At 40.3% G+C, this 17,595-nt stretch overlaps 1 protein-coding gene across 7 annotated transcripts in view; it reads left to right on the forward strand.

The window, feature by feature from the left end:
- The window catches only part of Dock4 (dedicator of cytokinesis 4), a 396,334-nt gene that overhangs the window by 210,544 nt on the left and 168,195 nt on the right, over positions 1 to 17,595 (forward strand). For all 7 annotated transcript variants that reach the window (XM_087554065.1, XM_087554063.1, XM_087554067.1 and 4 more), the window contains 2 exon segments: positions 1,007 to 1,158; positions 16,971 to 17,052. In XM_087554065.1, the coding sequence (XP_087410191.1) occupies positions 1,007 to 1,158; positions 16,971 to 17,052 (234 nt within the window).

A 17,595-nucleotide genomic window follows, 5' to 3' on the forward strand; every position in this document is an offset into this window, starting at 1 on the left:
GGACAAGATGAGAAGGGATGCAGTGGAGTTTCTTCCTAACTGGCTTCCTCATGGGCTCCTTGACCATCTCTCCAGAGCTTCATAGCGAGTTAGAAACATTGCCTTGCTTTAGTGGTGTAGGACTTGTCAGTGCCTCTTTCCCAAACTACCGAAGGTTTTTGAGTTAGTATAATTTTCAAAAGAAATTTTAAGAATAAATTCTGTGAGAATTTATAGAAATGTTCTTTTATCTCTCATTATCAAATGATCTGGAACTGGAATCTGAAGGGTTTTTTTGTTTGGTTATTTGGGGTGGTGGGGGGGGAATGACAGGTTATATTGTTGCTTTTTTGTTTTGTGTTCTGAGTATTAAACCTAAAAGTCTTGTATATGCTATGATAAAGTGCTATCCCACTGACCAACATCTCAAACACACACACACACACATGCACACACACACACATGCACACACACACACATGCACACACACACACACACACACACACGGACAGGAGGGTGGGAGACGGAGGGAGGGAGGGAGGGAGGGAAGAAAGGAAGGAGGAAGGAAGGAAGGAAGGAAGGAAGGAAGGAAGGAAGGAAGGAAGGAGAACAGAGAGTCTTAACAAGTTGACCAGTCTGGCCTTGAACTCTGTAGACAGGTTGGTCTTATATTTGAATTCTTCCTGCTTCCGCCTCCCAAGCTGTTCAGATTACAAGCAGTCCTACCAGGCCAGCCCTCTTGTCTGTTCTCTGGTTTGGTCTCATCATGCAAGTTGTTTAAGATCACAGAAAACCTTTGAACTTCCGCCTTCCTGAATCTGTCCCATGAGTTTATATCTCCTTATCATTAAAAATTTAAAGGAAATCTTAAAGCCTTGATGAAGCTAGATGAAACTTTGAAATTTAGATTAGATGCTGAGTCTAGTTTGAACAGAGATTGTACTGCAGGCAGTCCGCAGCACTCCATTGTGCCATCATTTTCTTCAGTCCGCGCTGACGTGTTTTCCTGTGGGGTGGGTATCATTAGATGGAACATCGACATCGGAAGAAGGACACTCCTGTGCAGGCCAGCAGTCACCATCTCTTTGTCCAGATGAAGAGCCTCATGTGTTCCAACCTGGGAGAGGAGCTGGAGGTCATCTTCTCGCTCTTCGACAGTAAAGAGAATCGCCCAATCAGGTAATGGCGTGTGGACACAGGACTGGAGTTTCTTGTTGTAAGTATGGTGGATTTGCATATTAGATACTTTCAGATGCATTTTTTAATCTATGAGCCTCAGTTCATTGTATAAAACTCTGAGTTTCTCACTTACCTACCCTCTAGATATTTCCATTAAGGTTGGATCGATTTGAGGATTCCTGGGAAATCAAAAGATCTATAGAATCCTACGTGGACTTAAATGAAAGGTGGCCTCGGTACCAAGCTTGCTTTTGTTTCAGTTGCTTTGTGGTGATAATGCCAAGAAGATAAAATTTCTCTAGAGTATATATAATGCTTACTTATGGAAATCAGCATGTATTGTCTTTCAGTTTTTCAGCAAATAATAAATAGCATTGATCTTCCTGTGTCTCGATCAATGGTGTGGAGGAAGAAGTTTGCCGACATGTGCAATAGCACAAACTTCCCGTCAGTGCTCTGACTCTTACCCGTCTTGCTTCTCTGTGGCAAACTTTTCACTATAAGGTTAGGTTTTCTAGGGTGCTAGGAGTCAAGTCCCAGGCCTTGTGCCTGCTGAGTGACTCCCTAGTGCTGAGTGTCATCCCGAGCCCAGACTTTTAATGGCTAGGAAAAGACTTAGAGTGGATCCTTTGTGTACCCAGCCAAGTGTTTGAGCTCTTCCTGAGACTCAAAGAGAACTATATTTACTTTGAATGGAAACATAAAGTACTTTATGTTTTAAAAGAGAGTCTCACATTTAAATTGTGAATTAGGATGATCCATTTGTACAGTGCTTTTTAGAGTACTTAATAAAATAAATAGACTCTTAAGCAACTCCCAGCCACACCTACTGATTCATAAATGTCATAATCTAGGAGTAGTTCCCTCTTTTCCTATGAAGTATGCAAACTTTATTTTAATCCACTTGTAACAATAACACACGATGGGTAACTTATGAATTAGTTTTATGTACAGACAAGTGTGACTTATTTCTTCTTAGTGGACTATGCCGAGGAAATGCAGATGGTGGTATTTTTGTGAAGTAAGGCTAGGATGTAGAAAGTGTGGAAGTAACAATGGTATTATGTTTTCAGAATCAACTGGAAACACAGTTGGAGGAGGTGAATTGGTGTCCTTGAAGAACATTTCCCATCACAAATCAGTTCTCAAAGAGGAGAAAAAGACTTAAAATACTGACCCATTATCACTCTGTACTTGACATCTGTGAATGATTCTTAGCGATAACACCTGCTTTTCCTTTTTTTTTTTTTTTTGGAGACAAGGTCTCACTGTGTTGCCTCGGCTGTCCTAGAACTCTCCGTGTAGAGGGCAGGCTGCCATTCAACTCTCAAGAGATTTGCCTGCTTCTGCCTCCTAAGTGCCATGAAAAAGCCCTGTGCCACCACACCTGGCATGACACTGGCTTGTTCTATTGAAATGTTTTTGGTGTACTCATAGTTTTACCCAATCCTGAAAACTTTGAATGGATGATATACTATCATTTATGTTTTTACTAAGCAGTATCTCTTTTGCTTGTTTCTACCAATCTGAAATTCTGAAAAATAAATTTCCATATTTTTCACACATGCTGCAGTTGAGTTCACAAAAAAGTTATTTTTATATTAGGATTAATAGAATAACTGATAAAATTATCAATGTGATTAACAATGCACATAGTCAATATAATACCATTATATTTTTATCATATTTACCATCCTATAAAGATGTACTTAATAATGTATAATATTAACATCATTGAAATAGCACTGGTTTAACATTAGCTTCGTTCAGAGTTTCTCTTGCTGAAAACATTTTCAAATTTTCTAAAACATTCCATTTAAGAGTCCATGTTCAGCACTCCTTGTGTTTGATTCCTATTCTCTGAGTGAAAATAGGAAAATCGCCCATGCTTAGGATCCCTAACAACAGTGCAGTTTTGGTCCAGTTTAGGCCAGAAAGTGCCTTCCTCGAGGCCTGCAGTGTCTATGGGCTAAGGGTTCTCCTGCAGCTTTCTAGCCCTTACACCGCAGCCCCCTCATATTCTGTAAGGATACAAGGAAGAATGAAGCGGGGATATCTCCCTACTCTGCTTCCTGACTGGGCCATATGTGTCTCCCATCTCTCAAGAACAAATACCAGATATTCAATCAGTGTTGGGTTTGATTGTTTACCTTCCTGAGGTTGACACAGAGAACACAGTGATCACACTGCCAGTGAAGCAGAGCCATTTGTCCCCTCCTGAAGAGGTACAAGGTGCAGACATCTTAATACTGGCCTTAATGGTGACATAGCAAATGGGAACTATTTGCCTTTGTTTTTTTCTTTGGTCTTAGAACTCAGAACAGTTCTTGCTTCCTTCAATCCATGGTCCCATCGTCTCAGAACTGCAAATGTAAACTGTGCTTTTTGGGCCTTATGAGGATCCTGGTTTTGTTTCTGTTGCTCTGATAAACAGCATCACCAAAAGCAGCTTGGGCTAGAAAGGGCTCATCTGGCTTTTGGGTTATAGTCCATTATCAAAGGAAACCAAAGCAAGGGTGCGAAGAGGTACTTGGCAGGTGGATATTAAGTAGAGACCAGTGGCTACTGGTTTGTTCTCCTTGGGCTTGTTCTGCTCCTTTTTCAAAGGGCCCAGGCCCACCAACCTAGGGATGGCACTGTCAGTAGCAGGCTGGGCTCTCCTACATCAGTTAGCAATTAAGAAAATGCCCTCTAGCCTACCACAGGCCGTGCTGATGGAGACAGTTCCTTAACTGAGCTGTCCTCTTCCCTGGTGACTCCAGTTTGGGTCAACTTGACAAAAACAATCAGCACAAGAAGTTTCTGTCACCAGGCATTTTAATGTCATCATTTATTATCATCGATAATACTGATACTGAAACCAGCATGAGGCTCCAGAAGTAATTGAGTCTACAGAAATTGGTTTCTGAAATCAAATGCTTTGAGAGGATTCATTTAAAACATTTTCCTTTTGTTTATTCGTGGGGTATGCCATGTCACATGTGGAGGTCAGAAAACAGCTTGTGGAGTTAATGCTTGCCTTCACTTTGTCTTGTACCATGTGGGTCCCTGGAAGAGAGTCAGCATTTTGAGCCTAGCAGTGAGTTTCCTGCTGAGCCCTCAGTCACGCCAAAGACTATGACATTATTGTATATGTTTCTGCATGATATATGGGGGTTGTTCACATGTCATGGCACACATGTGCGAAGTCTGAGGACAGCTTTGTGAAATTATCTATCTCCTTCCATGTTTACATACCTTTCAAGGGGTCACACTTGGGTTACCAGGTTTGTACAGCAAGTGTTCTTACTGCTGACCAATCTCAGCAGCTTTTCCCAGAGGACTTGAAGGTATATAAGGTAGTGTCAACTGCTCATCTCTTCCAAGGATGAACAGCTTAGAGTCTGACCTCACAGGTATCCAGTATGAAGGGAGCCACCATGTGGTATAACCTTCCTAGTTCATCTACCAAAAATGTGAAGTGTGTAACATCCCCTGAGTACCAACCAAAGCAGATGTTTTTGAGTTTTTAAGTCCCTAAATCATCATTTGACAGAAGCTTTGTTTATAAAACCTGTTTTTTTTTTCTTTTTTAAACAATTGTCGAACCTGTCTGAAGATGGCCCAGGAGATTGGGACTCTGATCATGGTAGGGACCCTCCTTACTGTAAAGCTCAGAAAGAAGGCAGGCATGTTTTGACAGCATCTGGTTAGCATATGCCTGCCTCATTCACGTTTGCTCTCCTCGGCTACTTGGATAGAATAGCACGCCAGCCCATAGAGTCTAATGATCATTGAAAATTACAGACCACTCATTGAAGTCCAATACAACCTCCACATAGTTTCTTTCTATGAAAGATAATTATTTGTTCAAAAAATGAGTTTGCCACATTGTTTTCACATAAGCAAAACATTTTTAGAGAGCATTTATCTGGCTGGAAGTTTGGTTTCCTCACTCTACTCGGAGTAGCTGGGGAAGGCAGGAAGGGAGAGTGCTCTCTGCATCTTTGGTATCTTACCTTTTCCATGTCAAACACTATTCTAAGCTCCTTTAAAAATATTTCCTGACTCAGCTCTTGCAACTACCCTAAGAGGTACATACTACTAATATTCCTTCATTTGTAGATGGTGCAGCCTACAGACCTTGCCCAAAGTCACTGAAGCTGGTACAGGGTAGACTGTGTAGGAACCATTATTTCCCATCCCTACTCAGTATCCCTTATCCGTAATATTCATAACGTGCTCTGTTCTTCCCCCACTCATTTTATGTTTACTATTAAATGTTAAAGGGGTCTATATAGGGCTCACCCTTTTACGATCTAGAATGGTAGAGACTTGAGCTTTGAAGACTGGACAGGAAGGATCTAATAATGAGGAAGAGGCCACACTGAAGGAAAGGGGAAATCACTGATGGCCCCAGGCCTCTTAGGAGAGGAGCATCCGGAAACAGACTTGAGTTTGCAAATGGGAGATTAGCCATGAGAAAGGAAGAGCTGAGGGTGTGGTTGTGAACTGTTTGAGCCTTAGGATGGGCCTACAAATTGTAATCATCCAGAGAAAAGGAACCAGCAGTATATGCTGCTGGCACTTAAGAAATGACTCTTGCACCCTGTGGGATACAAGGAAACATAGCATAGTGCTTTACAGAGGCTGTGCAACTGTATGGCAGTGCTTATCTTCCCTTGTGCTTCAACTGCATTAGAGTGTAAATAACCCTGTCCCATGACCTTCACTCTGGCCAGCTAGTCTAGCTGAAATAGTCAACTTCAGTGAGAGACTCTGTTTGATTGTGAGCCATGACTTAGTGGTTTTTGTGTGACTTTCATTATTTTGTTTATTGACATATTCTAAGTCCTTATTAATTAACATTGTAATTTTGTCTTGGGACTAATTCATTTCTTTATTTTTGACACAGCAGAGAGTTTGGCCTGAATACCACTAGTGGGTTCCTAACTACCACAAGGCTGCTCGTACGTGTCAGCCACTGGCATGGACTTTTAAGTGAGAAATTAGCAGCAGGAAATTGCATAGATGAAGTTTACTTTCTGTTGATTCCTTTTTCCATATACTTTTCTGAAGTTAGATTTTTTTTCTACAGTCATGCAGTTAAACTCATTTTTCTTGAAAGGTTTCATTTCCATAGCTTTCTTTTGCCTACAATTACACTTTTCAATCCAATTCTGTCATTTAAGAGAGAGAACGTACTGAATACAGTAGGTAAAGTGCAGGCGTTTTAAAAATCCAGATCCTTACATAACGGTAAAGTGGCTATGACTTTCTCTCTGTCTGGGAAAGACACACATCTCCTGTGTCTTATACACCCTTTCAGTGTGGCTAGGTGGCCACACTGAGGTTAGCAAATCTAGGTAGAAATCCTGACTTTGCTCCATCAGCCTGGGCATGTAACGGCACATCTCTTACACTGTTAACAAGTAGGACTTATGACGATAACAGTGCTTTCCTGGTGGGGTTACTTGAATGTTAAATGCATAGGATGCTGCTCAGTACCCAGTAGTTTATTGTTGGGTGGATCCTGGCTATGAGGAGGATGATTTTCAACCCCAAGGGAAAGTATGCATTACCTTAGCTAGACGTACCTGGTGACTCCCTTTGTCTTCTCGCAGAAATCACACATTCCAAGAAATTGGTGATGTTTTAGTTGTGATATTGCAGTTACTTAAAGTTTAGAGAGACCCACTAGCAAAAGGTAATATGAAGTGCATATTACGTTATCCAGGAGTGCTCAAGAAGAGGGCGATCAGAAGCCTGAAGGGGGATTATATCCTGAAACACCACAGTGGGAACAGGAATAAGGAAGTTGGGAATCCTGTTTCCAGATGAGGAGAGCCTTACACAATTACTTTCATGGCTTCCTATAACCCTGTTCAGAGGTAGACATATATAAGAGCTTGGGAGAAAGTGATACTAATTTTGCCTGTGTATAGTACTGTATAGTAAGATTAATAGAGCCTTTTACAGGTTTTAATCCCCCATGTCTGTGCTAGATATCTTGTTTGATGCATGACCTAAAGCTTACCATGCCCTGATCATACAAGTTCACCATCTACATTTTTACATCATTTAGGGATTTTTAGTGTTTTCACTTTGACAGATTGTAGACCTAGGTCTGTTTTTGTAAATCCATATTACAACACTCGCTACAGATTGTAAGCTTTCCAAAGCAAAGAAAAGCAGTGTAAGGAAACGGCCCAGCCAGACTAGCAAGGGGCACAGTGCACAGAGTTAAAATAGGTAGTGGATGCATTCAGAGGCCCTTCTTGAATTGTGGCAGCGACAACCATTCTATCAGGCCCAGAGCATTTCCTGCTGTGTCTAGACATGTTGGCACAGATTCACTGTGGGTGTCTGTCCAGCAGTGACCCATAGAGACCTTCCCTGGGGCCTCTTGTTCACATGCACAACTGCCTCCCGCCTCCCTCTTCTCCATCATTTGATGGTTCCAGCAGGTTGTATGGGGATTGGGATTGTTGTCACCTCCAAGTTAATTGCATCTGTGCTTTATCCCTCATGTGTTCACTCATTCCATGTTTTTCATGGAAAAAAAATGGCCAACGAATACTGGTTGCTTTAAATGGTAGCGATTTTAAGGAAGCTGCTGGCGCAGAGATGGGGCAGGAGGGGGGGTACAAATATAAAGAATTGAGCAAGGAAAGGCTTCATTCAAATCTAGAATACACTGTGTATCACAGAACCACTCTTCATTTTTTTTTGTTTTTTTTTTTTTAGCATTTTATGATAAGAATATAATGCCAATTATTTAACTTAAGTAAGTGACTAGAAAAACTAGAGTTGCAGAAAATCAGAAGCTCACAGAGTGCATTAACTTGAGTAGGCTTCTCTTTTGCTTTGCACTTATGCAGACAGCTTGGCTCTTTTAAGTAGTGGAGTATTTTAAAAGGTGAGCAGAAAGCCCCCTTCTCCCTGATCCTGCCTTTTAAATCAGGAGCAGGTGAGTGAGCCTCCCCTCACTAGTATCATGGTCATCTCTGTCTTTCTCATGAGCACCCAGGTTGCTTCCTGTAGGCAATTCAGAATAATTTCGTCTTCTGGAGTCTGTATGGGATAAGCCACTGTCATACATGGCAAGCACTTCACAAGGACTTCCTTGGTATTCGGTGCCATTTATTTAGCGGAAGAATTTGACGCTAATAAAGGAATGATCCATGCTGTGCCTCTACCTGCTCATCGTCTTTATGGTCTCATCGACTTACAGAGTACTTGATACATAGTGGGTGTGGTGTGGTGTGGTGTGTGTGTGTGTGTGTGTGTGTGTGTGTGTGTGTGTGTGTGTGCGTGCAGTGATGCAGTTAAAGGAAGCTTTTAAGTTTTGCTTTCCCGTTGAGACAAAGCATTAAAAGATAATACCATTAGTCCCTCAATCTTTGCTCTCATCCGTCCTGGACGGGTTGGGAATGTGCTGCTCAGTAAGAGAGAACCAGAGTGGTGAGTGCATCCGTAAGAGTTGTGCTCATCAGAGTTGCACTCTCAGACCTGTCTCTAGGGAGCCGTCATTGGCAAACACTGTCATGTTGAAAAAAAAAAAAAGTACATAAAAATCATCGCAAAAATGCCTGGCGTTACCCCCTAAGCATTTGAAAGTTTCGGATTATAAGTTAAGAGGGGTGTGTCTACTCACACCATTACTGTGCAATTATTGTAGCCTGCTCACTCGTGCACTCAGTCAGCCAGAATAATCTCCGCCTAAGGCCGAATGCTCATCTAGAGAAGGCGTAAAGAAAACCTCATCCTCCCAAACCTACTGTTCTGCTTAGGTTCAAAATGTAGAGAAAATTACGGATCGTTTCTAGGCCATGCCTTTATACAGTATTACATGTAAGGGTATGGAAGTCAGTATGCGTTTTGTTGGTTTGTTTATTTTTTTGAGTTGTCTCACACTATGTAGTCCTAGTTAGCCTGGAGCTTGCTATGTAGACCAGGCTGGCCTTGAACTCCTAGTGATCTTCCTGCTCTGCCTGTACTGGGATTATAGCCAAGTGTCACCACTGGATTTAATATTCACAAACAAACAAACAAAAAAAAAAAACCTAACCAACAAAGAAAAAACCTCAGAACATCCTGTGGAGATAAAAAATATATGAAAGATTTATTTATTGACACTAAGGGCTTGAATTACATGGATTTTTTTTTTATTTAATTCTGTTTTCATTTGCAGCTTCCTAACCTTTATTTTTCACTTGTTTTTAAATGCATTCTTCACCTGAAAGTACTTATAAAGAGCTTTGGTTTACTTGTGTCTAACATTTATTAAAAGTGGTTTCCTAGTGAAGAGACAGTATTTCACAAAGTCAGAGTGGCTACCATGTATAGACCAGACTCGTTTCTCCCTCGCAGAATGTCAAGGATATGGTGTTTGCAGTGATCACATTCTGTTCAAGAAGAATCAGCCTAAGACGCTCTTCCCCCCATGCAAATCACGATACTTCGTGACCCTGTTCTTGTTGACCCTCCTCCTACCCATGTCTACTTTTGCGTCCTCTGCTCAGAAGAAGCTTGTTTTCCTATTAATCTTCTAACATATTGTCTGGAAAAAGGCTAAAGCATGTGCTTCCTCCTCTCCAACCCCATTAATTCTTAGTCAGAATTCAAAATAGGTCTAGTGATAGCATTTCTATACAGGTGCGATTAGACCCTTTAAAATTCATCTTCCCTGCCACAATGCCTTCCTTATCTCCCATCTGCTCTCTATTTCTTGCTGGCTCCAGGTTTCTCCTCAAGTAGTACCCTCTGCTGCTTTCATTTCATTTCTGTCATTAGTGTTGGTCTTGTGGTTGAGGAAGAAAGGGGGAAAGTCTTTGTCCATGACATAGCTTTGTTGCCTGTTTGGGGCCACGTAAGACAGCTGTAAAAAAATAAAAATTAGAATTGGTTAAGACCTGAGCTTAGGGCTCCTTACTATAGCTAGACCTTAATCATGGAGAAATGTTTTCAGCCAACCACCCTAATAAGTCAGGATCTCCTTGTTATGAATTGGACATTGCAGGAGAAAGTAGTGACTAAGCAGATGAGGGACTTTCAGATAAGGTTAATGGGTCTCTTCTCTTTCTACTGGGAAGTCTTTCTCTTGGGATACAGTGTCTCCCCTACCTTCATCTACTCATGAGAATCAGATCCCAACCAAGGTCCAGAAGGCACCTTAGGGCTGCTTCCACACCTCCTGCCCACTTTCCACAGTGACCTGAGTTGGCACTAGCATCACTTCAGCTCATTCCATTTCCAGTGTTCGCCAATGAAATAAGGGATACAGTTATAGCACTCTGCATGGTATTAGGCTTGAGTAAGGTAATTTTTTTCTCAGCCATTTGTTATAGATCTCTGTAACAGAAGATGAACTAAGGGGAGAAGAAGAAGATGGATCGGTTGGCACATACCTTTAATTCATTTGGAGGCAGAAAGAAACAGGAGAATCAGGAATGTGAGGATAACTTGGGCTGCACAGTTCTAGGACAGAAGGGCAGCATAATGTCTCCCAAAGGATGATGATGACAATGGTGATGGTGATGATGAAGGAGGAGGAAGAAAAGTAGGAAGAGGAAGAAGAGGAAAAAGAAGAGGAAGAGAAGGAGATGATGATGATGATGATGGTGATGGTTATGTGATGATGATAATTTAATCTATGCATGGGAATAGCCAGGAAATGAGTAATTCTTGAAGGTTGTATTGAATTCCAGTTTATGCAGCATCTTCACAAACAGTGCATTTTAAGAGAGGAGACTAAACAAAGGAAGGTATTTAGTCTCTAAGGGGCAACAATTTGTAGGAAGGCAAATAAATGGCAAGAAGTAGTTAATAAAGCTACTTGATGTGGCACATCTGCCCCTGACTCTAGGCCCATAAAGACCTACTATGGTCTTCATTGGTGAATACTGTTCTCCTGGATAGACAAGTGGGTGGAGCACCTTTTGTCAGGGTCTGCTTTTAGGCAGAGTGAGGAAGAACAGAACGTTCTGTGTTCTTGTTTCTTAACTGTCTTTATTACAACAAACCTTCTGTCTGCCAGGTTGGAGTATTTTGGTGTAGCATAGTCTAATGTCTTAGAAAACATTTTGGGAACCATTTTGCACTGTTATCAAAAGCACTTAAGATAAAGAGGAAAAGCCATCGAGACTTCCTGACACTTGCATTTCGTTGCATTCTAGAGAGAGGCTTTAATGCCCTTCTGTTGAGTTCTGACATTGATGCCCACGCTGTTGACCTTTGGCACTAATGCCAGCACTACTGGGGCTCTGCCATTGCCCATCTCAGTGCTCCCACCACTTTTATTCTCAACTGCTGGTGCCCCACACCTCTGTCCTAGAGGATACACATTAACTGTTACCTGACACAACATAGCTAAACTTTAGACATAAGAGATCTTCAAAGATGGTATGTTGACGTTTGGTTTAGTTTTGCTAGGATTGGTTTGAATGACTAGAAAAGACGAGGCCATTGTTTTCCTTTATCTTCCCGATCAGCTTATAAAATCATGGCCCTTTAAATGTTTACTCCACTTTATTGTTGCTAATTTTCAGGCTGTAAATACGTTTCAAGTGGTTAAACTATCCAAACTTCTTAAAAAGTGTTCTTTGTAATTTTTTATAGATTAATTAACTCATGATCTTTTGCACCATTTTGTTCAAACTGAGATATTAATCACTCCCTGATTTTGGATAAAATTCATGTTGTATAACTTTCATATGCATGAAATCCTCGCATCAATTTAATTATTATGTGAAAGGTGACTTAGATTGATAATATGAATCTATGTTGGAAAATATTAAATTGCCTTATAAAGTATAAATCTCTTTGAAATATAAGGATATATGTCATATAAAAATATCAAAATTCCTGGCATTGGTCATTAGAATGTTTAGTTCCTTGTTCTTTGAATGGAGCATTCTATATAGGAATAATCTACTGGGAGGGCCACTTAATGCTGTTTCTCAGAGGACACTCTCAGATTTGGCCTGGTGGCCTCCTGAACCTACAGCCTTTGTAAGCAAAAGGATCCTGATTCAGAGTAGTTGACGAAAAGAGTGGAAGACAGGAACACCCTGCAGAGAAAGGAAGACGTTTCATAGTTACTTCCATCCCTTAATGTGCTTCCTGTGGCATATCGTGTCAATGTAAGGACATCTCTCTGGAAGTGTACTGTTGAGATGCCCTTTCCGTTTGTAGAGGTTTCCCTTAGGACCTCAGAATTCAGTAGCTCACCTGAATAGAGCATGAGTTATGTTCTGGCTTAGATTTTTTTAGCTTTACTTTATCTTTATATTTTATTGATTGTCTTTAAAACATTTATTCCTTGTAACACATTTTCGCTCTTCTCTGTCGATTCCTGAATTACTGTTTTCAAAGACAGGGTGCCACTGTGGGTGTGAGCCAAGACTCTCAGTCACATTCTGGATGGTAAGATCGCTCCATCCTTGAACATCTGTGCACCTTTGGGTGGCTTGTCCCATATCTAAGGCCCCGGCTCTGTCATGTATCAGGCAGGGATGGCAATGCTTCCTACCCTGTAGGGCAATTGTGGAATTCAATGAGATCTCTGTAAAGCCAACATGACAGAGTCCGGCCAAAGTACATGATTTCCTTCATTACTTTTCTTCAGGCACCCCGCCATGGATGCTTATTTATGCTCCTATTTCATTGTCTTGGTTTTTTTTTCACATCCTTGTTAGAAGGTAGGTTATGAATAATAAATAACTATGATTTGTTCTTTATTTCCAAGGAAGGATTAGTCAGTAGAATTCATAGTCATAATTTATAATGGCCTACATACAGAATTCAGGTGACTCTAAATTTCCCCAGTAGTAAAGTTCTTCCTCGAGCAGCACATAATTAAGTCAAATAATGATTTTTTTCTCAGCTTGTAATATATCAAACCTTATTTCCTAGTGTTCCTGATATATACTTTTGTTTAATCTTTTAAGCATTAGAAAACATCATGTCACTGTAGATTCTCTTATTGTCTTCTTTTGAATTATGTTTACCCTTTAAATACTCTATCATACTACATTTTATTTATCCCACTTAGGGTAATAAAGATTTAAAATGTGCCTGGGGACAGGAGTAAGTGAAGTGCTCTAGAATTCAGAGCTATCGTGCACTAATGAGGTGACTCTTGACAACTGGTCATGAAGTCCCATCACTTGAACTGGGAAATTCTGAATGTAATTCATACTGTAAATTTACTTTTCAAGCCTTTTAGGGAAATGTTGGGAAGGGATTAAAGCTTCCAGATGTAATTTTCTTTGTTTTGAGGTTTGTTTTGCCTTAGAAGGTTTCTTAGCTTGCCAGGCATGGTGGTGGATGCTATTAATCCCAACACTCTGGAGGCAGAGGCAGGCAGATCTCTGTGAGTTTGAGGCCAGCCTGGTCTACAAAGCAAGTTTTAGGATAGCAGGGCTATTACACAGAGAAACACTGTTTTTCTTTTCTTTAAAAAACACACACACACACACACACACACACAAAACAAATCAATCAAGGGTTGTTAGTCTAATCAAGGACTGCTAAGTCATTGGTAGAAGCTGAAGATGTATATGTTAATATTATAAACCTACATGCTAGTTGCTTGTAGTATAATAAGTCAGGCACACAAACTTGTGAGACAGTAAGGAATGGAAGTTCCTTAATGATGCATGAGGAATGGAAGTTCCTTAATGATGCATGATCGTCCTCTAATAAGAAGCTTATGAGTTTACAAACTACTTGCCTGAGACAGCATGGCAGAAATCCATTTGTGTGTGGCTACTAACCTTTAAATGAGACTGTCTTGAGACTGTCAGATGTGCTAGAACAAACTGGCTTTGGCTTGTTTGGTTTTTTATCCTGGCTCAGAAAACATATGATATGATAATCTCTAAATGTGAGAGTAGGGAATTATCGTTCAAAGACTCTGAATTGCATTACCGAAGGCCATTTTTTTTTTTCTAAAACTATTTGCCAAGTAAGTAGTGTCTGTATCACTAAAGCTGAAAGGAAACTCATCTTGTAAAACAGCTCCATGTCATAAATGAATAGGCTGTCTTTTATTGGACACGGAGATTTTCTGTCTGGTTTTTAATAAATTGCAAGTGACTTATTGCTTCATAGCATCCATTTTGAACCTATTTTTATCTCCCCTCTAAGGCATGCTTAAGCCTTAGATATGTTGCTGGCTTAGTATGTATTGATGTTCTTTCTGGAACAGGATATGATATAGTATAATACTTGCATAATCAGGATTCCGTCTAGACCGGTGAGATTAAGTAGTGACAGAGCAAAAAGGATCTCTTTCTAAAGCAGAGTTCTTTCTAACATGTTTTTATTCAAACACTGATGAAACTTACAGACACTGACTATTTTTAAAATAGCATTAAAAGTTGAGGTTTTAACATGTAAAATGATTTTTGTGCCTTAGGTTTATTGAGTTTTCAGTAGATAAATCGTAAGATAGTGTGATGTTTTCTCAAGTGGTTCAGTGAAGATGGAGAGGAACTTCACAGAGAAGGCCATTTGCATTATGACAGAGGCACACTATCCATGACACAGACCAGGGGAGGGCACTTGTACCAACTTGTGCTGTGTGCTAAGGTATTATAATTGGTAAGTAATTAATAATTAGTGATGGATCCATGAGAAACTAAGTGACGTCATCATTTAAACCTTAAGATTTATTAAACCGTAGCAGTTTTGACTAAATAAAATTACATTCTTAAATCTTTGGGGAGTTTTGTCTTTGTTTAATAGAATTTTAGTGGGATTCATATTCCTCATCATATTTTCATTGAGAAGACAAACAAACTTGTCAGGGATTTCAACTAGGAACTCCTTTTTAGCCTGCTAAACAAACCAAGATTATGTTTCCTTGGTTCCAGGTGGCACAGAAAAGGCAGGGTGAAAGTCAGTTTGAAACCTCTGGGTCCTGTTTGACATTAGTGCCACATGAATATACCAGATACACAGATGACTGTGCCTTTTTCTTTGTGGATTTTCAAGACAGGACTTGTTATGTAGCCCAGGCTATCCTCAAACTCATGGCAATCCTCTGGCCTCAGCTTCACAAGTACTCAGCACCACACCTATCTATTTCTCCTCATACTAAGGAATGCTTTGCTCGATATTTGTGTAGAACAGAACAATAATTTAACTATAGTGTTCTGATGAGGAGTGAAGATTTTCCACAAACACATAAGATACGGTTCTTAGTCACTCGTTTTTGATCCTGGACAAAACTTTTACTTTAGTTTGCCCACCAGCTAAATAGGTATTTTAATAGTACACACTTCCAAAGGGCATGATGCCTGTCAAATGAGTGAGGTCAAATGAAGATCTTAGCAGAATGCAGTTAAATGATGATTTCTCAAAAGTATTGGCCAGTAGTGTGACATTTGAACTATAATTCCTTTGTTGTGAGATAAATCTGCATGTACTTCCTTTGACCATATCCTAAGTTTGAAATAATAACGAATTTTCTTTCACCGTGAAGAGTGCTTATAGTCTTTTTGAAAGGAAAGTATTGTAGTTGAGCTTTAGAGAAGACTGAGGTCACGTTGCATGCTTAGTTTTATTTGTTCTTCCCCTGACTCCAGACTCACTTGGGAACTGTCATTTCAGTTGAAACCTTGCAGCATTCACACTGCATCAGTCCCCTGCCCTATGGAAGAAGCTTGGCTAAGAGCAATGGAAATGGCCCAGTAGAAATGTGTGTTGGTTGCCCTCTCATAGGAGAGGTCAAGAATAGACATAGTACGGGAAAACGATGAGGTTAGCAGGCAGCTGAATCTGTTTTGCATCCAAATAGATTTATATCTCAAAAGAGAAGAAAAGGTGTTGTAAGGCCTTTAGAGTTTGAAACCCAAACCCTCCCATAAAGATCTGTTTATGATTCTCAGTCTCCCTGTTGTAGTATTTGAATATTAGAACTATTGTTTAAGGCAAGGAGTTGGTGATCAATGTAATATGCAGATGTGGTCAGTTATGAGCCTCGTGCTAATGCCAAGTACCACATTTCTCTGCCTCTCTCCTAGGCTAATCCTGCAGTAGCCAAGACCACATCATGTGATTGTTTCACATTCAGTGGATATTGGTTTTGTGTTCTTTGCCTGGGGCTGCCAGTTATTTGATTTTTCCACCAGATATTGAAATTCTGCAGAGGATTTAAAGCTGGAGATAGTGGATGCATTGATATTTTGTTCTACCGGATATCTTGGGTAGACATTGTAATTTTTGAATGTAAATGTTTCATAAATTACCTTGAATCTGGATGGTATCCGCTAACATTTATGGCCTTAAATTACTGGCTGATTGACAGAGTGAGTCATTTGTGTTGGCGATAAACCTGAGTGACGCTGTATTATCAAATACAGGCTCAGTGAAGAGTTTGAGATCTTCTGTTTATGTGTAGACCCAAGTAAATTTAAATTTCATCCATTGAAACTTGTATTTTAAAGAATAAGCCCAGAAGACCAAGAGCTACAAAGCCATTTTCTGTCATTATGTTAAGCAATGATATAAATCATTAAAATATCTTAGATGTAAGCACAGGAAGGATTGGGCTCTGCAATCCCATATTGTGTTGGTATCTCATATCATGTGTTGGTTTCTACTGTGTGGAGTAATAGCAGTGATACTGTTGAGGAGGAACCAGCCTATTGCTGGAAAGGTTGTTTTCTTGCTTATGCAGATACTGCTTTGTCTGTTCTACCGGAAATGAAGCCCGTGCTTCTTGTATTCGGTGCTCTGTAGAGCTGAGGTTCCTGATTCTGAACAAGTAGTAAAGGCTAACTAGGAAACCATTTTCTAACTGTTTAACTGTCTTTCTCTTACAGTGAGAGATTTTTCTTGAGACTGAATAGGAATGGGCTTCCCAAAGCCCCGGATAAGCCCGAAAGACACTGTTCTCTCTTTGTGGTAAGTGGGTCTCCTGTGTTTATTGCTTGGGAGAACTAAGTTATTGACAGAGAAACTCATGACTCTGCCTAAATGACTCAAATTTAACTCACAGATTGCAATAGTGGTTGGAATTCTGATTAACAACAATCACAGTTGCCTTGTTTCCTTTGTCTTTTTGTTTTGTTTTGTTTGTTTTAGCATGGAATAGAGTTTATTTAGGGCATAGGAAGGAGAGTTGAGGATAAAGGCGTGGGGGGAGAAGAAGAGAGGCTGTCCAGGAATATGTGGAGAGAGGGAGGAGAAGAGGGAGAGAGGAAGAAGGCACAGGGAAAGAAAAGTAAGAGAGTAAGAGCCTTTACTGTGTCTTTCATTCTGGTTAGCACACCTGTTAGAGTACTGGTGGCCCTGGGAGACTGTTTCACCAGTATAGTGCTAACTGGGCCTAGCATGGCGCTAGCTATCTAATCCATGCTTCTTAAGTGTTTAAAAATGAGTGAGAGATTTGATCAGCAATGGTCTTTTTTCCCAAGTTCCTTTTATACAGACTAATCAGCAGCAGTG

This window comes from Rattus norvegicus, chromosome 6, assembly GCF_021556685.1.
Source record: "Rattus norvegicus strain SHRSP/BbbUtx chromosome 6, alternate assembly SHRSP_T2T, whole genome shotgun sequence".
Classification (NCBI taxonomy): domain Eukaryota; kingdom Metazoa; phylum Chordata; class Mammalia; order Rodentia; family Muridae; genus Rattus; species Rattus norvegicus.